Here is a 25291-nt window from a genome sequence, read left to right as displayed (position 1 = left end):
GCGGGCCGCGCCGCGCCGGGCCGGGCAGCGCCGCTCCGGGGCTGCGCGCGCGGGGCGCTGTGGGAGATGTAGTTCGCCCCTCCGCCGGGCGACGCCTGCAGCCGCGGAAGGGTCCCGCGCCGAGGACTCGGGTTCCCAGCGTGCCCCGCGTGGCCGGGCGGGACCGAAGCGGAGTGACGGGCGGGCTCCGCCAATGAGAAGGCGAGCCGGGATGGGGCGAACCATTTGCCGGGGGGGTGGGGGGGGAACGGCGTGCCGGCAGCTGCAGTGCAGGGGCGGGCGCGTCCATCTCCTCGCCGAGGGGAGGCTCGGGGCGGCGGCTCCGTCCCCCGCTCGCCGCCGCCGCCTCCAGCGCGGGGCGCGGGGCTCAGGGCGGGCGGGGGCTGCGGGGCGGGGAGTTGAGGGTGCCCGGCCCCCCGCGGAGGGCGAGGCCCCACCGGTTGCTGCCGGCCCGGCCCGCGGTGCCGCGGGGAGGAGGGTGGGAGAAGGGGGTGGAGGCGTCGCGTGGAGTCACGGGGGATGCTGGTTCTTCCAGCGAGGCCGGGGGCGAACGTCCCTCCCCGAGCAGCTGGTACCCAAACGCCACGAACCAGCGCCTTACGTAGGAGCGTGTGGGGAGGGAGTGCGTTCATTGTGGGATTTGAGCTGAAAGGGGGGAGATTTAGATCAGAGATTGGGAAGAAATGCTTTCCTGTGAGGAAAAACACACCCCTACTTAGGCTTTCAGTCATTCCTGCCCTGGGCTCCGTGTCAGGAGGCGCCTGGGGAATGGGAAGGGCAGTCATCCTTGGGCCAACCCGTGCTGCAGTCCCAAGGATTTCCATAATCCAAAAAGAATTGTGCTCAGAGATGTACTTAGAACAGAATGGGAACAGCTTGTTCAGCCTGGAGAAGAGAAGGCTCTGGGGAGACGTGAGAGCAGCCTTCCAGGACTGAAGGGGGCTGCGGGAAAGCTGGGGAGGGGCTTTTGATCAGGGAGTGCAGGGATAGGATGAGGAGGAACGTTTTTAAGCTGAAAGAAGGGAGACTTAGATTAGATATTAGGAAGAAATGTTTTCCTGTGAGGGTGGGGAGGTAGTGGCACACGTTGCCCAGAGAAGTAATGGATGGTCCCTTCCTGGAGGTGTCCAAGGCCAGGCTGGATGAGGCTTTGAGCAACCTGATGCAGTGGGAGGTGTCCCTGCCCAGGGCAGCAGGGTTGGAATTGGATGTGCTTTGAGATCCCTTGAAACCCAAACCATTCCACGATTTTGGGATAACTTCTTGGCACCTGGATCCGAGGCAGAATGCTGAGGGTGGGAGATTTTCCTCCCACGTTGCCGTGTCTTCTGTAGTGCTGCAGCTTTAGGTCTTCTGCCATTGTGCTATTATTGCTTGCGGTGCCCAGATTTGCACCTGTGAATGCGACTGCTGTCGTTATGGTTTTCCCTGCCTACCAGGAGAGGGAGGACCCCATAAGCCTGCTCTGACCCACAGAGAACTTTAAAGATGAACACCATGACCTTGAAGCGCGTGGTGTATTTAACAAGGAGCCTGTGTGCTATCCAGAACATGGGACTGACACTGCCACCCCGTCAGTGTTGCTGGAATCATTGCATGCCGACTTCAGGACCCTCTGTGGTGTTTTATGGGGTGGGAATTTTCATGCCTGTTGGTATTGTGGTTCTGAGCAGTCTGCACCAGCTGTGTGTTAAAATCTTTCTTCTGTATTTTTAAATGTCCTTCAGTTTGCAAGAAAGAAGCGTAGACAATTTGATAGGTAGAAATAAAGGTTTCCTGATTTTACCGTTGCACATGAATTCCTTTATGCTGTCACTGCAAACGCTGCCTTTTAGCAACAAACTTCTCGGTGAGACAGCTGAGATTTTTCAGCCTGAGAACTCTCTCTTTGTGTGAAATTTAACCTGTCATTGTGTGTGTGATATGGGTACTGAGGGTGCCTCAGCACTAATGCTTTGCTTGGACAGGTGCTGTGGCTAAAAGGCAGCGTGCCTCAGTAGTGTGTTGCTCATAGTTATTCACCTCATTTCAGTGTCTCAGCTTCTCCTGAAACTCTTAGTATAACAGGGGCAGGTTGGGAATCACATGTTAATGTTTTGGGGTTTTTTTCCTTTGTGTGCCAGAGATCATCCAGCTCATAGCAAGCATTCTCATGCTGGTGTATGCGGGATCAGAAATTCTTGAGATGTGATGGTTGTGAATAGTGTACATGGTGTCCACTGCTGTTCCTTTTGTTTTCTGTGTGCTTTTGCATGTTTTATGATAATCTCATTCCTTTGGGAACTGGGCTGTACCCAAAGCAGTGAGACTAGCAGGGCTGGGGAGAGGATTCTCCCCCTCTACTCTGCTCTTGTGAGACCTCACCAGGAGTCCTGTGTTCATTCTGAAGTCCTCAGCACATGAAAGACATGAACACATTAGAGCAAGTCCAGAGGACGCCACAAAGATAATCAGAGGGATGGAGCACCTCCCGTACAAGGACAGGCTGAGAGAGTTGGGCTTGTTTAGCCTGGGGAAGAGAAGGCTCTGGGGAGACCCTATAGCAGCCTGCCAGTACTGAAAGGTGGGTACAGAAAAGCTGGGGAGGGGCACTTCATTAGGGATTGCAAGGATAGGATGAGGAGGAATGGTTTGAAGCTGAAAGAGGGGAGATTCAGGTTAGACCTTAAGAAAAAATATTTTCCTGTGAGGGTGGTGAGGCACTGGCACAGGTTGCCCAGAGAAGTGGTGGCTGCCCCATCTCTGGAGGTGTTCAAGGCCAGGTTGGATGGGGCTTTGAGCAGCCTGGTGCAGTGGAAATATCCCTGCCCATGGCAGTGGGGTTGGAACTGGATGGGCTTTAAGGTTCCTTCCAACCCAAAGCACTTTATGATTCTCTAGCTGGCACAGAAAACCACTGGAATTATCATTTGCTTGTTGGACAGTTTTTTCAGAATCAGTCTTGGGGATACCCACATAACCTTTTTTCTATGGAATAGTTAGTAAGAAGTTAGTTGAGTCCTCATCAATACTCTTGGCCCTTGGGAAGGGAATGTCTCTGGTGTTAGGAAACCTATTTCAGCAGCTGCCAGGGTTGATGCTAATGAAGTGGCACTCGTAGCACGTGTGTGGATTTCCTCCCCCTTCCCTCTTTATCCAGATCCCAGTGTTTGGGTGGTAAAGGCAAGTGTATCCCTACACTGCAACAGGCAGTATGGAGCTCTTCTGCAATAGAAGCAGTTGGTCCTCATTGTTTTCCAAAGCAGGAATGATTAGACAGATCCAGGAAGAGGTAAATCCCTCTTTCTTCTGTATCTTTAGTGCTGGGATCCCTTCATGATATTTCTTGCCCTCTTTTACAGGAAGATCACATCACTTTACAGCTTATTAGGAATGCAGGAACGACTCCCCGTCCTGGGAAGGTCCTAGATTAGATTCCGTTGCAAAAGCTCCATAATGACCTTCCAGTAACATTGGTTCACTTTGAAAACAAAGCAGAAGACAGAAAATAGGGCCTTGTAGAGGAATATGTCTCTATAGAAGTCCTTAAGGGCTTTTTAAATTGTTACCTCATTTTTAAGGGTTTGTTGGCTTTGTTGGTATCTTCTCCCTTGAACATTGCAAGCCCAATGTTTACTGCAGTGATTGTGGAAGTGTATTTGCTGAGAAGGTATATAAGTTGTGCTGGTTTACTGAATAAGATACAGAATGGCCACAACTAGTGGTTCCTTCCCCTCCTTCCATCAAAACTAACCCAAAAGTGGGTATTCATAGAATCATGGAATGGTTTGGATTGGAAGGGACCTTAAAGCTCTTCCAGTTCCAACCCCCCTGCCATGGGCAGGGACACCCTGTGCTGCATCAAGTTGCACAAAGCTTCAGCCAACCTCACCTTGAACTCCTCCAGGGATGGGACAGCCACAGCTTCTCTGGGCAACCTGTGCCAGTGCCTCACCACCCTCACAGGAGAACATTTCTTTCTAATAGCTCATCTGATTCTCCTCTCTTTCAGCTTAAAACTGCTCTTCTGAAACATCCTGAAATCCTCTTAAATGCCACTGTGGGACACTGCCCAATTGGAATAAGTGTTAGGATTGTTTTGGGGAAGAGCAGTAAGAAAGGCCAGTTGTGGGGCCCCCCTTCCTAGGGTGGGGGATGAATGGGAGAATCTGTTGGGCCTTCACTGAAGCATTAGGAAGGAGAGGTGCAAGGTGAGGAAGATGATGTAATTTTTAGACTGTGCAACTGAGACTCCCCTGCCTGTAGGAGTCTCACCCGGTACAGACTGGGCATTGACAGTCCTCCATGTCCTGCAGGACCAGCTCCTGGGCCTGTCCACAACAGTGCCTGCATATTGCACTGCTGAGACCCACCCACACAGTTATCTTGGAAAATATGAGAAATAATCTCTCAATAGCAATGGGAGTTGCAACTCCATGTGTCAAGTTTTTCACATGAACTCTTCCATTAGTTGGAGATCAGCAGATACATCAATATATTCGACTTGATGGGGAGGGTGAATTGACACTTTTCATCAGGCTTACAATCCTTTTTGGTTTTACCCAGTTTCATGGTTTCCTATTAAGTCTCCTTCACTACTCAAGAGCTGTTTGCATGGAAAAGGGTCTTTTTTTTTTTTTTTTGTAGTTGAGAAGGAAAATGTTGACAGCATGATGGACTGCAGACGTAATCAGTTAAGATGTGCTTGGAAACCCTTTCCTTTTGGTGTCAAGGCATGTCATCTTTAATTTGGTGAACATATGAAAGGAACAAACTGCAGATCATGGGCTGACTCCAGCCATACAGTCACATTGTGAGCAGTGAGAATGCCTGTGGGCTCCGATTTCCCCTTCTCCGGAGACATGGAGCAGCTTAGCCTTAAGAAAGAGATTTGATGTCAGCCAGGACAGATGGAAGTGGACTTCTTGTTGTCTGCACAACAGTCAGTGTTATGAGGTTCACTATCATCAGGTTCACTGTCAGCCGGGAGAAAGCGTTGGTGGCCTAAGAATCAGATATTAAATGATTGCAAAAGTCATAAGGAGAGTTGATGTCTAATTTGATGTCAGAGTTGATGTCTTGGGGGTGCTGGTGGATGAGAAGCTCAACATGAACCAGCAATGTGCACTTGCAGCCTGTAAATCCAACCATATCCTGGGCTGCATCCAAAGCAGTGTGACCAGCGGGGCAAAGGAGGGGATTCTCCCCATCTGCTCTGCTCTCATGAGACCTCACCTGGAGTCCTGAGCACAGGAAAGAAATGGATCTGTTGGAGCAAGTCCAGAGGAGGCCACAAAGATAATCAGAGGACTGGAGCACCTCCTATATGAGGACAGGCTGAGAGAGCTGGGATTGTTCAGTCAAGAGAAGAGAAGTCTTTGCAGAGACCTTAGAGCAGCCTTCCAGTACTGAAAAGGGCTGCAGGAAACTGGGGAGGGGCTCTTTATCAGGGATTGCAGGGATAAGATGAGGGGGAACAGTTTTAAGATGAAAGAGGGGAGATTTAGATTAGATATTATGAAGAAATTATTCATTGTGAGAGTGGGGAGGCACTGGCACAGGTTGCCCAGAGAAGCAGTGGATGCCTCATCCCTGGAGGTGTCCAGGGCTAGGTTGGATGAGGCTTTGAGCAACCTGACCAGTGGAAGGTGTCCCGGCCCATGACAGGGGTGTTGGAACTTGATGATCTTTATGTCCCTTCCAACTCAAGCCATTCTATGATTCTATAAAATCATGAAAAAGTTTTGATTATGGGATTACAAATCCAAGTGCTCAAGCCAAAAACCCGGATTGCTCCAGTCCTTTTACACCAAGAGATGATGCTTAAGGAAAGGCTGAGAGGAAAAGGATAATTTGCTTGCCCTACTTATACCCTTCTTGGTATTGCAGCCTGCTTTTTCTGTCTTTTCATTTGTTAGACTGAATAATTCTGTGTGCACACAAGGGGTTCCATTCCCCTCGTCACAACACTCCGTTGTGAAACCTAGCTGTGCATTCCACCATATTTTCCTCTCTTTTAGCCAGTTAGTTGTTTTAGAGAAACTTTAATTTTATCCTGGGACATCTTAATTTTTAAGGTCTTTGCTCTGAAACTATGCCAGAAGGTTTTGGCTCTCCAGAGACGTTGTTACAAGTGAGCTGGCCCCATCAGTGTGGTTGTTGAATCTCCCAAAAAGCACCTAGCCCTTCCTAATAGATCTATGCATCATGACTTCTCTCCCCTACCTCCTACTTTTATTTTTCCTTCTCAGTTTTCTGAATGTGTCTGGTGGAGAATGGAGACTCTCTGATTTACCAGATCCCCTGTAGAGCTCTTTAAAATAAACAACAGCCGAAAATCTTTGGCATCTTCTTTCTTATCTTTTCTCTGTTTAGTCATTCTATTCCTTGTTTGTCTGTCGTCCAGCAGGCTGGTTGGCTGGCTGGGCTCCCGTCAGGAGAGGTATATGTGGAAAATATGTAGGAATATCTGTAGGAATTTGCTTCATCTCTTTAAAATCATCAAGGAAGAGAATATAATCTTTAGCTTGGAAGATTTTGTGCTGTTTTCTTTCCTTGTGCACATGTTAGAATCATGGAATCATAGAATGGTTTGGGTTGGTAGGGACCTTTGGGTTGGTAAGCCCATCCAGTTCTAACCCCCTTGCCATGGGCAGGGACACCTCCCACTGAAACAGGTTGCTCAAAGCCTCATCCAACCTGGCCTTGAACACCTCCAGGGATGGGGCAGCCACAGCTTCTCTGGGCAACCTGTGCCAGTGCCTCACCACCCTCACAGGAAAACATTTCTCCTTAAGATCTCATCTGAATCTCCCCTCTTTCAGGTTAAAACCATTCCCCCTCATTCTGTCCCTGCACTCCTTGATAACAAGCCCCTCCACAGCTTTCCTGTAGCCCCCTTTAAGTACTGGGAGGCTTCCATAAGGTCTGCCTGCAGCCGTCTCTTCTTTAAGACTTTCTGTTTCTATAATAAGTCGATTAGAATTAAAATAGGGTAATTTAAAGGACCAACCAGCAGTTGCACTGTACAAAGACATTTTGTTTGTTTGTTTGTTTTAAAGGTGTTATATTTCTAATTTTACTCAACAAAGTTGAGCTACTGTTGAGTTATAAAGTTACCAGTTAAAATTTTGTCTTGGTGACATGTCCTGTTCTCCATGTGGAAACTGAAGTTCCTTGTTGCTGCCTGTTTCCTAAAGGCTCAGCCCTTATTTTCTTCCATGGCAAATCACCATTGCTGCTTTATTCTGCTCCAGTGGGGTAGTTTCAGTACTACATTTTTTTACATTTAGGCTTGATATTATGTGTTTACAGATCTCGTTTGAGTATTTTTCTTTCTTTAGTGCACAGTACCATTCCTCCCTTTGAGTGAGCTGGCCTTTTTCTGTGTACCCTGTTCCCTGGAGCACTGGAGAATAACACCCTGAGGTACCTGTTATCTCCATGTTCTCCATGCATCCTAGTTCCTCATCTTGCTTTGGAGCTCTCTTTCATCTCTTTGGATTTTAGGGTCCCATTTAAACATCATATACCCCCAAACCCCTTCTTTAGGGGCAGGGGGTAGTGTTTCTTCTGAAATTCTGCCTATTCTTTCCCTATCCTGCATAGGGAGTTACAGAGCTTGGGGGGTTTATCCAGGCTGTCGTTCTTGGCCTTTGTGCCACTGAAAGCCATGCAGATCATACTTGCCACCTTTTCCCTGGGGTGATACAGAAAGGGCTATTCTGGATTAGACCACTCGGCATGTTACCGTGACCATGACTAACAATGAATGCCCAGAGAGAACTGGAGGTTGGAACTAGTGGGAATTGGCCTTTGCTTGGAGTGCTCCCTCAGTGCTCAGTCAGGGTTTATTTTGGTCAGAGACACTTGTCATTGTGTTCAGTTGTCCTCCACTGGCTGGGATGGGGTTTTTTTTGTCCAAGTCAGCTGTCTGCCAGCCTGATATCCAAGTTGCCTCTTCAGCCTTCCTGTTCCTGGGTATTCCTAGTGCAAGCAGAGGGGATGTTGCCATCCAGGAAGGAGATTTCATCATCAGGGTCGTTGCTAGTCACCCTACGAGTTATTGCCACAAGGTGTTTCTCCCTCCTTGGTAGGAGGATGGTCTGAAGGTAGGAACGTGCCTGAGCTTCTTCTCTACCCATTCCCCAACCCCCAATTTATCCATCCCTAACATGAAGAAGAATAGATTGCTTCTGAAGACCACAGGGAGCATGTAGATAGGCAAGTAAACATGCAGCAACTGAAGCAGGCTATAACCATCTCGCCTTTCTGCTGTACTGCTGCCTACTTCCCAGCTTCCAGCCTTTTTCAAGGTAGTGAAGAGCACTCAGCAGGCAGTTCTGTGTTTCCCTCTATTAGCATCACTTTTTTTTTTTTCCCCACTTCTAGGGACTTCATGGTCTTATTTACATATAGCTTAAATTTTTGATACATATTCTGCTCCCTCAAACAAGAGGACATTGTAGCTGTCTTGTACCTTTACCTTCCTGTAGGCATCAGCGCAGTGTTCCTTTTGATAAGACACTCCATTAAATAGTGGGCTTTGTTTCCCTTGTTGCATGGAGAAAGCTGCTTGCTTGCTGAAGTACCCCAGTCAAAGAACAGGAGTCACTTTTGTTGTGATGTTGTGTTAAGAGACTTAGAGCTTTGTGGTTTAGTTATGTGTTAAGTAATTTAAAGAGAACCTAGCTGCATTACCTAGCTGATTTACTAGCTGAAGGGTTCTGCATTAAGTTATCGAAACTAACCGGTTTCTTTAAATTTTACTTTCCTTGAAACAAAAAGTTGGCCTCAGGCAGAGTTCCTCCACTTCTTTTAAGCAGAATTGTCTGAATCCTGTGATCTCATGGAAAGCTGAGGGCTTCCTGCTGTGGAGACAAACACAGAGAACAGCTTGAATGGATCGGAAGTATTGCTCCTCCGTTGTGCTGGCACTTGCATTTGACTGACCCTGCAACAAATCAGTTTAGGGAGCTCTAAACCAAGGAATAACCTTAGCTATTAGGAAGAGGAATAGTTTGTCTGCTGGTACAAGTCACCAAACTGGCCCATGATGGAATCCAGTGTGCAGGAGTTCAGAGCTGGCAGAAGAGAGGGAAAGTGTCATTGCTGGCAGGTTTTTAGATCGGGTAGCCAGGAACCTGCAGCTGTGGATCCAGGATCAGCATCTGTTTGTAGGCTTTATGGAGGAGGACAAGTAGGTAATTCTCAACCTTCCCTCATTAATGTCCCAGCACCCAAAAACAGGACTTACTATTGCGGTTTTTGGTGGTGGTGGTTTTAGTAAAATATGCAGTAGCTAAAGCCTGCCTTTTTAAAGGTGCCAAGCTTTGATCAACAAAAAGCAAGAGATCCAGAATCCGCTATCTCCCTTGTTCTAGGTCTTGTTGTCAGGCTTCAGCTTCTAGCAGAAAATGTGCTGTTACAGAATGGGAGAGACTTTCAGTTCCTTAAACTTTCATCACAGAGACATACTTCTACACTACATTCATTTGCTTTTCAGTATCCCTTTTGGGTAAGATACATGCATTTTAAAGAGTTTTCGGGTGGCTGGAAGCCATAATAGAATTAAAGAATGGTTTTGGTTGGAAGGGATCTTAAAGATTGTCCACTTCCACCCCACTGCTGTGGGCAGGGACACCTTCCACTGGATCAGGTTGCTCAAAGCCTCATCCAGCCTGGCCCCCAACACCTCCAGGGATGGGACATCCACGGTTTCCCTGAACAGCCTGGACCAGTGCCTCACCACCCTCACAGGAAATCATTTCTTCCTAAAATCTAACCTGAATCTCCCCTCTTTCAGCTTAAAACCATTCCCCCTTGTCCTGTCCCTGCACTCCCTGATAGAGAGCCTCTCCCCATCTTTTTTCTAGCCCCTTTAAGACCTAGAAGGCTGCTGTAAGGTCTTCCTGAAGCCTTCTCTTCTCCAGGCTGGACAAGTCCAACTCTTAGCCTGTTCTTGAATGGGAGGTGCTCCAGCCTTCAGATCACCTTTTGGCCCTCCTCCATCTTTCAGCCTTTTTATAGCTCTGGGTTTTTAAGTAACCAAAAGATGTAGATGTTGACTCTGTCCCAGACTCTAGCCTCTCCCCAGTCGAAATCAAGGACAGAATTGCCTTCCTATTTTTCTGCCTCTCTGTGGCAATGCTATGCTCTGTATGACTTATGCATAGATGTTTGAGCATGAGTTTGGTTGTATTAAGAAGCTTTCTATGGAAGATGCACTTTTTCCTTCTGCTCTTCTTCATGTCTAGAAAGACTTGGGAGTGAGTCCTTATCAAGCAGAGATGAGGCTTTAAGGGGCTTTGTCCATTGAACCAACAGGAAAGAAAAACCAATGTGAAAGGTGCCAATGCAAAAGGCAGGTAGTCACATGTGTTCTCACTCTTGTGAGAGTTGATTTGAGGAAACGGTAGGAGGCATTTGGGTTCTAGGACTTGGGGCTGACTGGTTGCGTAGGTCTCCGCAGCCTATTTTTAAGTTTGATGGCAACTCAGAAGCTGGTATTTTTAGTGTGGTTGTTGCTTCTTTTGCAAACCAGATTTTCTTTAGCCTTGCCTCCTGTGTTTCTGATTGAGATGAAATGATAGGCATTTTTCCCCTCTCCAAACATCCTAGGCCGGACTTAAGCTAGTAATTGTTCCGTCTGTGGAGTATTATTAGAAATGTTCACCAGTAGCCAGCTTCCTCTGGCAAGTTGAGCACAGAATGGGCCCTTATGCATTTCAGGTTGAAAAATTGTTTTGAGCTTCGGCCAGCTCAGGTTCAAAATTCAGTTTTCCATTACTTTATTACAGCTATGAATAGAATTAGAATTATTTTTACATTCAAATACGATGCTTCTTTAGAGAAACAAATTCCAACCATCTGTATTCTGTAATAGGGAATTCTTAGGATCCAGTTACCTGCCATAGCACTGGCAAATTAAGGATCCAAGTACAGCTATGATTTATTACAGTGAATGTGCTCTGAAGAACACATTTTGAAGGTTGTTTTTTTTTGCCCGGGAAGAATATTCAAGGGATTTTTCTGTCCAGCACAACGTGCTGCTGATAGATCTGATAGCAGAGTGAGAAGACACATGCCTAAGTCATAGACTTCTTGACTCAAGCTTATGGATGGGAAAGTATTATTCACGTGGGGTGGGAGAATACAAGCAGGTGCTGACGGTTGTGAATGAGATAGCATCGTTGACATGTGGAAATAGCTTATATAGAGGCAGTCCAGACTGGCTTGTAAAACTCTAATCTCAGTAACACCATTTCTTCTGGAAACTGGCTCACACAGCAGCACAGAGAGGAATTAAACAGACCACGCTTGCATATACAAGAGTTCTCATGTATCTTTCTCAGTTGTTCAGGCACAGAGAGAAACAGGATTATCTGCCTTGATATTATTGTATTCTTTGTTAATATTATCTTCAGATATTAACTGCAAAGGAAACAAATTCTTCTAGAACTGTACACCTCTGGGGATTTTTGTCTTTGAGAAAAAAACCTCAGGGAACCATTGAACGTGGTTGAGATTGCACTGGGATTTCCCAAGGGGAGGAGAAAAAGTGGGTCAGCTGTGAGGACATCACCTTCGGGCAAGGCACCAGCTGTCTGCAAACTGAAAAATGGTGAGGCTGCAGATGAGAGAATGGAACTGCAGGGCAGAGGAAGGTTGAACATGCTCCAACTAAGGGTTAGAGTTCCTTACAGAAATGGGAAAAATGATTTATAGAATGGCTGTAGAGAGGTGATTTAGGTGTCTAACACTTAGCATGGTAAAACCTTTCTCTCAGCCCCAGGAAATCTCTTCTATGTAATTACAAACAGATTCTCTGCTGTGATCAGCAGTGGGCTTGAAAACTGCAGAACTTTGGTCCCGCTTAATTTTGTTCAGTCTGATACGTCATATGAGTGCAGCAAGTGACTGTCGTCCTGCTTATGTTAATTGTTACTCTATAAATACATGACTTTTCCTTGCAAAATACCCCAACTTCCAGTACTTGAATCGAAATACTAAATCTCAGATCTGGAACTTATTATCATGTTTAACCTCTGAATAGCTTTTTGACAAGTTTATTTAATCCTTGATAATTATGATGACTGCATCTACCATAAAATGGTTTTCATGGGTAAGATGAGCACCATTTTCCCTGGAATGGACATTTAAAATTATTGATCTCAGGCTGCCAGAAAAATCAACTGTGTCCTAGGATGCGTCCAAAGCAGTAGAACCAACAGGGAGAGGGAGGAGATTCTGACCATTTACACAGATCTTGAGAGACCTCACCTGAAGCCCTGCGTTCAGTTCTGGAGTCCTCAGCGCTGTTAGAGTGAGTCCAGAGGAAGCCACAGATACGATCTGAGAGCTGGAGCGCCTACCACCCAAGGACAGGCTGAAACAACTGGGCTTGTTCAGCCTGGTGAAGAGGAGGCTCTGGGGAGACTAGAGCAGCCTTCCAGGACTGAAAGGAGAGGGGCTCTTTATCTGGGAGTGCAGGGATAGGACGAGGGGGAGTGGTTTTAAGCTGAAAGAGGAGAGATTTAGATGAGGTATTAGGAAGCAATGTTTTCCTGTGAGGGTGGTGAGGCACTGGCACAGGTTGTTAGGGAAGTTGTGGCTGCCCCATCCCTGGAGGTGTTCAAGGCCAGGTTGGATGGGGCTTTGAGCAACCTGATCCAGTGGGAGGTGTCCCTGCCCATGGCAGGGGGATGGAACTTGGGTGATCTTTAAGATATATTCCATCCCAGACCATTCTGTGATTCTATATTTGTTCGGCTATTAGCGCACTACTCTAGTTTTGCAAGTAGTGATCTGTATTGACTTTGCAGGCAGATACACTTAAGCTGCAGTTACGTGGTTATCGTAACCAGAACATGTTTGCCTGTTCAATTAGTAGAGATTAAGATGGCTATGATATTAGAGGGATTCCCTGGTGCTGGATTTAATTTTCTGCTTGGATCAAAAATTGGAACAACTCCATCAGGGAGACTGGTAGAAAGGAAGGGGCTTTCCTCTCCTCCTGCTCCCCATTTTTTTAGCTTTGCTGCTAGGATGTAGTTGGGAGGATTAGGATGCAGCTGGAGAGGATTAGGATCACATAAACTGCTGGTGGGGCATGTGTGTTTACCTGGTGTGCATTCCTAATGATTTGTTGTCATAATTAACCGTGCTGATTCTCCCTCTAGGTAGGTGGGTTTGGCGCAGGGATCACTGAGTGCTCTGTAATGTGTATGAATTCAGACTCGGGCAGTGTGGAATTATGGGTTTGGGGGTTGGTTCGTTTTGCTTAGGTTGTTTGCTGTCACTTGTAAGTCACTGCACAGACAATAATACATTCAGTTGACTGTGCAACCAGGTAGCCATAATAATTCTGTCAGGGGGCATCTGTTATCCTATTTAATATATTTATGTGTGTTCTGTTCAGTGCAGCCAGGTGTTAGCAGAAAATCCAAACCTGTGTGTCTCGATTGCAGCTTTTTTGGAGGTGTTTTTGTTTGTTTGTTTTGCTTTTTGGGATATTTTTCTTTTTCCCAGTCATAGCTACATCAGTCCTTAATGGCCATAAACCTTTCCAAGGTGAAAAACATTCCTAGTATCTCACAACCTCACCTTTAGATGTTTTGTTTTTTACAGAAATGAAATGCTGTGAATAGCAAATCGTGAATCTCTAAGGCTGATGCCCTTGCATGCCTAGGAGAAGAATATGTGACAGAGGAGACTTTAAGCCGCAGCTGCTAGGAGCTGAGCCTGCTCTCTGAGCTGAGTTTGCTTCTGCAGAGGCAGGCAATGAAGCAAGATATGTGTCTTCAAGGAACAATTCGGAACCTTTCGAGCTCCTGCTGTCAGACCTACCCTAACAGCGTGTGACTTGGTTTTAATTGCTGTTGCAAGTTCAGCGGGAGGTACGACGTGTTCTGGGACTGAAGGGATGTTAGTCCAGGACACTGTATTTTTTTTAATCAACTTATTGTATGCATTTCTGCCCTAATAACAGGATGCTTGTGCATGGTATAACTTATTTATACAAAGATGTAAGGGGGGGTTGGGTGGTTTAATGTGAGGGATTTCATTTTTATAATTGGTATTGGAAGCAGATGACGTTTATAAAACAGTGAGTGATGTTGAGTGCGTGCAGTTGATGCTGCCATTAACTGAGACCCAGTTCTGCTGCTCAATTGCATTTGGAAGCTCCACTGTTTTTCTTTCTTATTTCCAAGCACTCTCAGTCGTACTTGTATTCTCTTCCCCATCTGTTTAATTTTGGTTTAATGCCAATGAAGTTCATGTTGGGAACAGCTAAATTATTCTTCAATTCTATTTACACCTCTTTATTGTTTTACACTCCCATGCAAGTATAGGGCAGGGAGATAGATCTGATTTCTAGGTTGCAATTTATTTGGGTTACTTTTGGTTTTGCAGACATCCAGTTTTGTCTCAACTAAAAAGCTGTAGTTGGCACCAGCTTTCTAAAACACCATTGGGATCTGCCCTGAAGGTGAATCCTGTGTTCATGGTGGGGAATTTGACCAAGTAAAGAGAGTCACTGGCTATAGCAATATAAATAAACTTCACTTGTTCTAATTGTTCTAATTTGTAGGCTTCCAGAGGTGAGGATGTGTCCTGAAATAAAGTGGGATATTGCAATTCCTCCACAGTGAGATTAAGACACTTAAGATTATCCAGGACCTTTAGTGAGATGGTGAGACAGACCTCCATAGCTTTGTTCTGCTCTTTAATAACCACTATGTGTCTTAGTCTTCAGCCTCATGTCTGTTTGAGTTTGGCTGTATTTTGACCACCGCTACTACAGTATATTGAGACTGAAGTTAGCTAACATAGAAAAAATCTCATTTATATGTTAGAAATTTCCACAGGGAAAGCTCCATATTTGTAAGTTTAATTTTAAAAGTGCTATGATCGTATAAAATTAGGAAATATTTGTTTCCGGTAAAGCTATTTGAAGTGTTGGTTGCATGAAAGAGAACATTGTAAGATGGGTAATTGGACTGTGTATTTGAGACATTTTTATTGAGTCTTTATTTTCTGCTCTCTGACCTCCTTGAAGGGGTAAAAGAGACGTTTATATTATATACACACTAGTTCCTCTGAAAGTAGCTAATGTAAACACAAGTGTGGCCATACTGAATGATATGACAGGCCCATCTATGCCAGTATTCAGTCCTGAATTGGCCAAGAGTGGATGTCTAGGGTAGAGAATAAGAGCAGAGAAAGCATATAAAATGACTCTGCACAATGTTCTTCTGCTTTCAGTGGTTTGTCAATTGAAGAGTTTCTAGGCTAAAGATGGAATATTTGTGTGTATTATTAGTAGTAGTATGAGTAGTGAATTTTTTAAGTCACTTTTTTAATCTATTTAAGCTTTTAGCATCTGCAGCGAAGAGTTCTTCAGCTTAACAACCTGTATGAAGTTACTTGTGCTTGGTCTAGTTTGTCTCGTGATGAACACACGCGTGAACAAGGCAGATGCCTTTGATGTAAGACTGCCTCACTTACTGCAACATCAGGCCTTGCACTGAAATTCTTGCAGGCTTTCCTCCTGTTACTGTGCCTATCCCAGTCTTGCTTCTCTGCCAGGTCTTGATTTTCATGTTGGCTAAATGATTGCTGCTATAGTGCATCAGATTTTTGTAAGCTGCCTTAAAAATGAGACCATTTACCCATGAGTGCTATTGACTGGAACTGTCTTGATGCCAAACAGAAAGAATGGCTAGCAGAGCAGTGCATCAGAACATGTAATGGGGCTTATTAGCCTGTTTAAGCATGTGTGGTTTTTTTTTAATTATGTCTTTTTTTTAAAGGCTAAGACTAAATTTATAAAGCTGTAAAGATTCTCCAGTATGGGCTGGAAGAGACAGCAGCCTGGTTGGAACTAGGTGATCTTTAAGGTCCCTTCCAACCCAAACCATTCTATGATTCTTCTTGCTGAGGCTGACCAAGAGATGGGGTTTTGTCCTGCTATCACTGTCACTTCTCGTAGTTGTTTTCATTTGTTTTACCTGATATTTCTAGAAAGCCAGTATTACAGTATCTTAGGATTGCCCAGCTCTCTTGCCTGTCTTCACGGGAGAGGAGTCCAATCATTTCTTGACATCCTGTACATTTCCTACAGGAAAAGACCATCTGAAAGTTCTTGTCTTCTCAATCTTACCAATTATGTCTTTTTCATTCTACAGTCTGCCCGTTTTAAAGCTAAAAGTGATGCAGATCTGTCAAAGTTCATATGCTTGGTCACTCTTTGAATCAGGAACAGCTCACTGGAGCTGGAGAGATATAATCTTTCCATTTGTCCTCCAGTTTCCCTTAACACCACTTAACATTTAACATGCAGAAACGATGCTCTCTGCTATGTGTTGGGGAAGTGACAGTTAGGGCCTTACCTCTCCTCCACTGACCATCCTTTGCTGCCTTCCTACATCAGCAAATCGAGCTCTAGCAGGGCGCTGGCTGCAGACTTTGATAGAGTCAAGCAATATTTACACTATGTTTTATTCATTTGGAAAGAATTACAATCATGCCTAAGTTAAAAGCATCATTTAAATGTGCTTATGGGGTTTTGCACAAAGGTAACTTCATTCCTTCTTTTGCTTTCTTTGTGATGCTTCTGGTGATTTAGGTTAACATGTTATGTCTCGCCACGTGTGCAGGCACTGCTTCAGTGTTACTGTGATAAACCCTTGGTCCGTAGCCCTAAGCACAGTTCTACAGTATTAGTGCTGCCTCAGGAACACATTTTTAGTATATTAACGTTGGTTTGTGCTGCTACTGATCTAAAACAGCTTGACATTTTTCTCAGACTGTAATTAAATTGGCTTTCAGTTTGGCTGCATCACTCTGACTATACCAGAATATATCTGTGAACTTAGTTCTGTAATTCTGTGTTGCCTAATGGAAGCTCTTCATGGTAGTGCCCAGGAGGATTTTGTTCAGTTTCAAATCCGGTGCAGATTTATGTGACTCCTTTAAATAACAAATATAGAATCATTCAGGTTGGAAAGGACCTCTAAGACTGTGCAGTCCAACATATTATCTTTGTACACATGCGTTATAACATTGCTAAATGAAAGTGGAATAGTGCAGCAGGGGAAGCATTTCTACCTTGCCTGGCTTTGAGTGTTCAATAGACTTTCATGCTGTGTCTCTCCTCTGGAATCATTCCTTGGGATTACTTTCTACCACTGGTCACTGCAATGAAATCTGATCACGCATGTGCATCACTAATGCTACATCCTGTACCAGACATATTAGGTTTTTTTGCTTCAAAGTGAAAAATAGCGCATGGCTGACCTTCCCTGGAAAACTCCTGAACTTCTTTCTCTCTGTCTTTGTTGCTTCTACCACCCCATGTCCCAGACCTCAAGCTGCCTTAGTGTCCACTGCAATCCAGAGTCTGCATTGTGCTGTACTTGTCTTCAATGAGGGATACCAAGAGACTTTCAAGAGTAGGGTGGGGATACCCGCCTCTGTACCAGTAACTTAATGCTGGGGCCTTTATGGTTTTGTAATATTGAGGATTTGGGACAGTCTATAATTAAATTAATTTCTTAGAATAACAGAAGCCTTAGAAGAGATTTTTGCCCAGATTGTCACTCCGTGCAATCTGCAGTGATGTGCCATGAGGCTGGATACACAGCCCATGCAGAGCTCACTGGTAGCTCAGGGATGGTCAGTTCAGATGTTCTGGTGAGCATAAAGGACCCTGGGAATGGCATTAGACTTGCTCATTAGGAAGGAAGAAGCAGCACAAATGTTGAGCTGCTGAACACAGCGGGTACGTTCTCATTGGAGAGCTTTCCATTAATTCAGTACCTGGCGACTGAAAGGGCTGCTACCCCGTACAGATGCAGGAGTCTTTCTATGAGAATTCAGAGCATTTTGCAGCCCCTTTCTTCTGAATTTCTTTAATATCCAGTTTCTTCCCAGTTCTCCTCTTTCATTTTGATTGTACTCTAGCAGATATTGGATTGTATGAACATTTCCCAGCAGCCCTCTTATTGCATTAGTCGTCTGGTCCTTTTTTTTCCCATGTACTTATCTTCTCTATCTAGAATGAAACCTTCTTTTGTGAAGATCTCTTTGAGATCTTTTGTTCTGGTTTTGTTTGATCATCCTCTGTGCCTTACACTTTTGACACACATCTGCCTGCTGCTTCCCTGTGCACATTGCGTGCTGGTCACTTTCTATCCTTCCTTCTCAGCCCTTTTATTGCTTGGGAATGAGCTCTTTTTTCTACTTGAGCTCATAATTCACTGGTGACTTTTTTTTCCCCCCCTTTTTAGGGGCCTGAAGAAGGGCGATAGTTGAATAACCAACTCTGGTCCTTTTTTTTCTAATTTGATATTTATGTTGTTAATCTTATTTAAGTCTGCAGTTCAAGTGCTACAGTAATACTCATTTTTAGGAAGGAAAATATTTCATATTCTGGAGGAAGGATGATAGAACTGCCAAGAAAGCTTAATAAAAGATCCATGCTTAATAAAGGAACTGGCCTACCTCTAAAGCCAGAAAGATATCTTACAGGAAGAGCCAAAATGCATTAGGAAGATCTTTTATTAGTCCTGTTTCAATGCATTTTCTTCCAGGAAAGTGGAGTTAATGTGTAACTGAAAGTCATTTTTGTAGATGAATTATAATGAAAAGACCTCAAAACAAAACTAATTTCAGGGTAGGCTGTCTGGAGCTCCCTGTAAGAGCAGCGGAAAAGGGCATGAGGTAGAATGCAAACACCATAGGGACAAGATAACTCTCTGTATTTTAATTTTTAGCACTGCGTGTATGTAATAAGGACTAATTTATACATGGCTGAATCCCTTTCTAACTGTCCCTGTCTTCTTTGCTTGGCTGTTCATCACAGTGTCTGTAATCCTGGCTCTGTACAGGCCCTTCTGCCCTACTCAGATGCTTTTAGGCTTATTGAACGCAATACCTGACAGACCTTTCCGATTTGTGTTGGATGTTGTCCAACAAAAGCCATAAAAATTGCCTGTGTAGTAGCTGCTCTGTTAAAGCAAGACCTTTTTGCCTGGTAACAATGACAGCTCTTGCAGCGTTTGGCATTGGATTCTCTTTGAGTTGTTGGCTGTCAGGCCCATGGACTCCTGCATGGTAGAGCTGGTAATTGTCACCCTTTTGGTTTGTGCTGCTGACTTGAAGCATGGTTTCGTCTGCTGAATTTATGCATGGAGTGAGCTCAGGTGTTTGCAAGGTGAGTTTGCCTTCTTGCCGAAGAGACCGGTTCTGATTTAGGCATAAGCAAAACCTTTGGAAATGTAGCATGTGCTTCTGCCATGACCTGTACTAATTCTGTCATTCCTTCCTCCCGTCCCTTTTTTCCCCAGATAAATGGCTCATTTAAATTGGGAGCTACTAAAATACTCTCTGGCTGGCAAATGCAGTGCCTAGCAGCAGTCATCAAGGACGAACCAAACATGAGTGGAGGAGGGGAACAGGTCGACATTCTTCCGGCCAATTATGTGGTCAAAGATCGCTGGAAAGTGGTGAGTAGCTCCGGATTTGTGCTTCCTTTGGTGGTCCAAACAGATCTCCTCCTCCTGTAGCAGTATAGAAACTTGTCTGATCAATTCCAGGCTCCGGCAGGCTGCAGTGGAGTGGTTTGACATGTAGGTAAGATACTGCAAGAAGATGGTTAATATTGCTCTTGTGGGTTGTACACTGTCTGGTATTTTTAGAAGACTAAACCTGCCAAGAATGTTTAGGTAAGATCAAACTGTTGCAGCAGGCTGAGTCATGTTCTAATAGGAAACCTAGCTTTCAAGTTACTGTGGCAAAGAATAATACAGACTTGCCTATAAAGTTATCCTACACCTGGGCTGGGGCAATCCTTAGTATCAATACAGGCTGGGGGATGAAGGAATTGAGAACAGCTCTGCAGAGAAGGACTTGAGGGTACTGGTGGATGAAAAACTTGACGTGATCCAACAATGTGTGCTCGCAACCCAGAAAGCCAACTGTATCCTGGGCTGCATCAAAAGAAGTGCCACCAGCAGGTTGAAGGAGAGGATTCTACCCCTCTACTCCACTCTCTTGAAACCTCACCTGGAGTCTTGTGTTCAGTTCTGGAGCCCTCAGCACAGGAAGTGCGTGGACCTGTTGGAGTGAGTCCACAGGAGAGCCGTTACAATAATCATCAGAGTGATAGAACCCTCTACTGATGAGGAAAGACTGGGAGAGTTGGGGCTGTTCAGCCTGGAGAAGGGAAGACTCCAAGGAGACCTCATAGCGGCCTTCCAGTACTTAAAGGGGCTACAGGAAAGCAGTGGAGTGGCAATTTATCTGGGAGTGCAGGGATAGGATGAGGGTTAATGGTTTTTAGATGAAAGAGAGAGATTTATAATGGACACAAGAAATACATTCTTTCCAATGAGAGTCATGAAACACTGGCACAGGTTGCCCAAAGAGGTGGTAGAAGCCCCATCCCTGGAAATATTCAAGGTCAGGTTGGGTGGGGCTGTGAGCAACATGGTCCTGTTGAAGGTGTCCCTGCTCATCGCCGGGGTTGGACTGGATGGGAATGGACCTTTAAAGGTTCCTTCCAACCCAAACTGTGCTATGATTCTAAATAAATTGCATTACAATAAAAAAAATTCGAAAGCAAACGTTTAAAGTTGGAATTTCAGCCACTTTCAAAGTTAGAAATTCCATCATTAGCTTGTTGTTACAGCTTCTGTGTAAATTTATTGGAATACTTTTTAAAATTATACCATCGCATGTTAAGAGTTCGAGTTCTTTCTGGGACAACTGTCTCAGCCATTGTGCAAGCTGGATGAGGTACGCTGATTTAGTAATCTTTTCATTGTGTTAATTGTATGGCTGTAGTTCTCACTGTGCATTTAAATTCATGGTTTGAGTTTGCCATTTAAACTCAGCTCTTTGTTTCTTGTTCCTGCATGATCTGTGTCAGATGTATATATTCATGCTTTTACCAGGTGATAGAAGAGCGAACTATGAGCTTGCTTTTACAAATAGTGTTTCAAATGTAGTTAGATCTGGACTTTTATTATTTTTTTTTTTACAGACTGCTTAATATTTATAACTAAAGCACAACTCTGCTAGATATTATGGGCATCTAGGCATGCTCATCACTTCCATAGTCTGGACCTGGCTGTCTTGCCTTACGCGTCCAGCATGTGATGTGAGCAGAGACATCAGCAGCTTGACCAGAATCACGCAAGAATGCTGTCGTAGAGACACAGGGAGAATCCCATCCTCTAGACACATTTCATTCCCACCAGATTTGTTCAGAGAATGCGAGTGCTTTTACGTATAAGGCTTTCTCTTATTCATAAAGTAAGGTCTCTGGGGTGGTGGGGGAAGTAGCATTATATTATCACCTCAGTTAAATAAACTTAAATATAATGCGTGAAAGTATTGTGGACCTTTATACTTCTTTAAATTCTTGAAACTTCTTTATAGTCCGTGAAATGTAGATGTATGCTTCTTGTACATCTTCTCTGATAATTTTTGCTTTCTGGATTTAAAAGATTTGCTTTTAAAAAGCTGAAAAAAGAAAATTAAATCCTATGTGTGCCATGATGTACATTTTTAACTTGGATTCCCAGCAGCGTCTGAATCATTGAACTCGCAGCAGCAGCCTTGCTAGTTTGAAGCACAAGTGTTTTGTAGTAGTAGCACTGAGTTGTTTCTCCGTGCAGCTGCCCTGTGAGTTTTGCAGTGGGCTGTGAAGAGATGAGGACTAAAGCGACTCAGGGCTCTGAACTCACTTCATTTCCAGGCTGTGGATAGATTATTTTCAGCATCCTGCTTCAGACAGCATATTATCCTTTAGTTAGCTTTGCCTCATGCCTGTTTCTCTTTGTTGCCCTGAACGATTCTACCTCACTCTGTTCTGAACTCCCCTGACTACTGACTCTCTTCATCCTAGTACTTTGCTCCTGCTCTCCACAGCCTTTCTGGCCCATCCCTGAACAGCCTATTTATATTTAAGCAATTCAAACTGCTCTTCATTCTCCATGCTTCCTGAGAGCAGATGGAGAATCTCAATTTTCTCTGTGATTAGATACCGAAACGGAGACAGCCCCTATCCCCCTCCCAGAGCTTTCTGGCACAGCTGAAGGAAAGTCTTGCTGTGCTTTTGCACTCTGGTCTGGAGCATGTATACTTGTTTTGGCAGGTTAACTGATGTATGGGACTTGAAACAGGCTCTGTGCTTATGGCCGTCTCAGAAAATACTGCTTGCAGCTTTTATCTGACCCTCCCTGCACAAAAGGAATCACAGAATCATAGCATGGTTTGGGTTGGAAGGAACCTTAAATGTTATACGGTTCCAACCCCGCCTGCCATGGGCAGGGATGTCTTCCACTGCATCAAGTTTCTCAAAGCCTAAGCCAACCTGGCCTTGGACGCCTCCAGGGATGGTGCATCCATGATTTTTCTAGGCAACCTGTGCCAGTGCCTCACCATGCTCAGAGTGAATAATTTCTTCCTAATATCTCATCTAAATCTCCACTCTTTCAGCTTAAAAACATTACCCCAGCCTGATCCAGTGGGAGGTGTCCCTGCCTGTGTCAGGGGAGTTGGAACAGGATGATCTTTAAGGTCTCTTCAACCCAAACCATTCTATGATTCTATAAGCATCATTTCTTACTTCTAGAAGTGCACAGCCTTTAGGCACGACTTCTATGCTCTCTCCTTGCTATGCTTGATGTTGCTGGGAGAATGGTCAGAACTGTGAGCTTATGGGGCTCGAAGTAATCTAGGAAACATATAGAAATACCTCTTTTGGCCCAGGGAAATGGAGAGCATAGAATCAAGTGACAGGTGACAAAGAGAGTGTAGCTTAAAGTGAGCATACAGCTGTACATCAGTAGTAAGATTTTTTTCTTAATCATAGACCGTTCTGAACCTCACCCATAGCATCCAAGTTGGACAGTCCAAGCTTTGCTGTGAGCAATGGATCCTGCTCAAGCAGGTGCGTGGCGTATTTATGTGATGCTGGGGTTTAGCTGCCAGAAGGCTTTTTGTGTAATTTGTCCTCCCATTGTGACTGTCTCTGGCTGGGCATCTGCTTGAACCTTGTAGTTCATAGTGCTGGCGTACTTCCAGTATTGAGCTGATGGCTAATTTTAGATCAGTGTAATGTATTCCTTGAATACCTTTCCTCATCTCCTTCCGTATGCTGGCTGACAGAGTTTTGACAAATGAAGATGTGGGTTCTCTGCAGTTAGCCTGTTGGTAGTTCATTTTCCTGTCGCTCCAACTCAGTAAAGTTGGCCGTCTGACAGCAATGATATTTTTGTTCTTATTTTTGGAGAAGGGCGTGGACAGGGAGTGCTTAGGCTTTTTAGCAAAACTTTTGAGCCATCACAGAATCACAGAATGGTTTGGGTTGGAAGGGACCTTAAAAGTTGTCCAGTTCCAACCGCCATGCCATGGGCAAGACATCTTCCCCTGGATCGCATTGCTCAAAGCCTCATCCAACCCTGGCATCATTCTTTACTTGCCAGTACTTGTGATGCTTTGACTGAATGAAATTTGCACAGTGCTGGAACCACTCGATTTTTGGTTTTTTTACTGGAACCTCATGAAGGGCCAAGTGCGAGGTCCTGTGCCTGGGTCAGGACAATCCCAAGCACAAATACAGGCTGGGCAGAGAATGGATTGAGAGCAAACCTGAGGAGAAGGACTTGGGGGTGCTGGTGGATGAGAAGCTCAACATGAGCTGACAATGTGCACTTGCAGCCCAGAAAGCCAGCTGTGTCCTGAGCTGCATCCAAACCTTTCTATGAATCCATTTTTTCCTGAGACCCCAAAAGGTACTTGATGCACATGTGCTTTGAGTGATGTGAACTGCTTTGTTCAGGGCAGGGAACAATGTAAACATAACTCCTACTTGGTTTGAACTAGCTATAGGTGTTAAGGCTGAATGGATGTATCTCTTTACTTCACCTAAACACTTTTTATTGGAGATTCACAACTGAGACTTATTAGCAAGACAGATTTGGCAGCTCCTGCACTGAGCATTGGATACCAGTGTTGACTCTTAAAGATATGTACTTTTTTTCAGGTGCAGTTGATGCTTTGGTTTCTTCCAAGTTTCAGGGGTCCTTGAACTAAAGTTGTGATTACACTTGTCTTTCTGTTTATTTCAGAAACCTTTCCAGAAGCCACACAACCTTTTGTGGTCTCTTCACCTTTCCTTGGTCATGAAGGCCATTTATGGTTCCAAGAGGGAACCTGGGACAAGGAAGGTGCATTGTCAGTCTTGGGGCTTGTTTTGGTCTCACTCTGTGCAGAACTGCTTTACATGGGCTTTGGCAGGTCTTCAGTTGATTTAGAATGTGGCTAGTTGACTTCTCCTTGGTTGGCTTCTCGGTTTATGTCTGTTTTATAGAAGGTAGTTTTCCCTTGAGATCAGTAGAACTCCAGTCCTCCTAACCAAGTTGAGCGCACTCTGAGAATTTGGTGAATATAGATCCACTCTTCCTCACCTGTTGTAAAGTCAAAGGAGACCTGCCAGCCATTTCAGGACCAAGTAGCCCATCGAGGTGGGCTGTAGGAATTGCAGGCTTGACTATCCAAGTGCTCCTAAACAACAGGCACAATAGTCACTGTTTGAGCTTGTTGATATTTGAAGCTTGTGGGTGACAGCCTTGACTCTAGCTCTTGATCTGGTCCTTCACTTTGGATTCAGAGCACATGTTCCTGACCTTGCCACCAATTCTGAGACTGTACAACTCGTGCCTTGGCCCTGGAGCATTTTCCTGGGAAGGCCTAGTCTTTATATAATATCCTTGGGAGGCAGACTTTGTTTTGAACAGTTACGTCTTATACACTTGCTGAAAAAAAATAGATTAAATTTGTAATTGAAGCTTATTTTTGGTTGGGGGCGTTGCTTTGATTTTTTTGGACTGTGCCTCTGTGAGTACTGTTTTGTACTTAGTGGGAAGACTGTGTGTTGTTTAGTTTCTTTAATGGGCTCTACCCATTTCTTTAATGGGTTTCTTTAATTGTGCTGCGAAAGTCTTTTCAGGACAAACTGAAGACCATAGAATCATGGAATGGTTTGGGTTGGAAGGGACTTTAAAGCCCATCCAGTTGCAACCCTCCCTGCCATGGGCAGGGACACCTTCCACTACCTCAGGCTGCTCAAAGCCTCATCCATCCTGGCCTCCAACACCTGCAGGCATGGGGAAGCCATAACTTCTCTGGGAAACCTGTGCCAATGCCTCACCACCCTCACAGAAAAACTTTTCTTCCTAAGATCTAATCTCAATCTCTCCTCTTTCAGTTTTATATTTCGGGATATTTAAAGGACACT

General features: G+C 44.7%; 1 protein-coding gene across 5 annotated transcripts in view; it reads left to right on the top strand.

Annotated features, from left to right (window-relative positions):
- The window catches only part of TTBK1 (tau tubulin kinase 1), a 110339-nt gene that overhangs the window by 350 nt on the left and 84698 nt on the right, over positions 1–25291 (top strand). Inside the window, exons 1-3 of one of the 5 annotated variants that reach the window (XM_069850329.1) lie at positions 13737–13877; positions 14573–14674; positions 19332–19490. In XM_069850329.1, coding sequence (XP_069706430.1) covers positions 14672–14674; positions 19332–19490 — 162 coding nt within the window. In that variant the 5' untranslated portion in view covers positions 13737–13877; positions 14573–14671. Of the gene's footprint in view, positions 1–13736; positions 13878–14572; positions 14675–15379; positions 15471–19132; positions 19199–19331; positions 19491–25291 lie in introns of those variants that run through there. The other 4 variants (XM_069850331.1, XM_069850327.1, XM_069850328.1 and 1 more) reach the window with 4 other exon arrangements.

Source organism: Phaenicophaeus curvirostris, chromosome 2 (genome assembly GCF_032191515.1).
Source record: "Phaenicophaeus curvirostris isolate KB17595 chromosome 2, BPBGC_Pcur_1.0, whole genome shotgun sequence".
Classification (NCBI taxonomy): Eukaryota; Metazoa; Chordata; class Aves; order Cuculiformes; family Cuculidae; genus Phaenicophaeus; species Phaenicophaeus curvirostris.
Note: the sequence above shows the minus strand (reverse complement) of the source record. Positions and strands in the feature narration are given on the sequence as shown.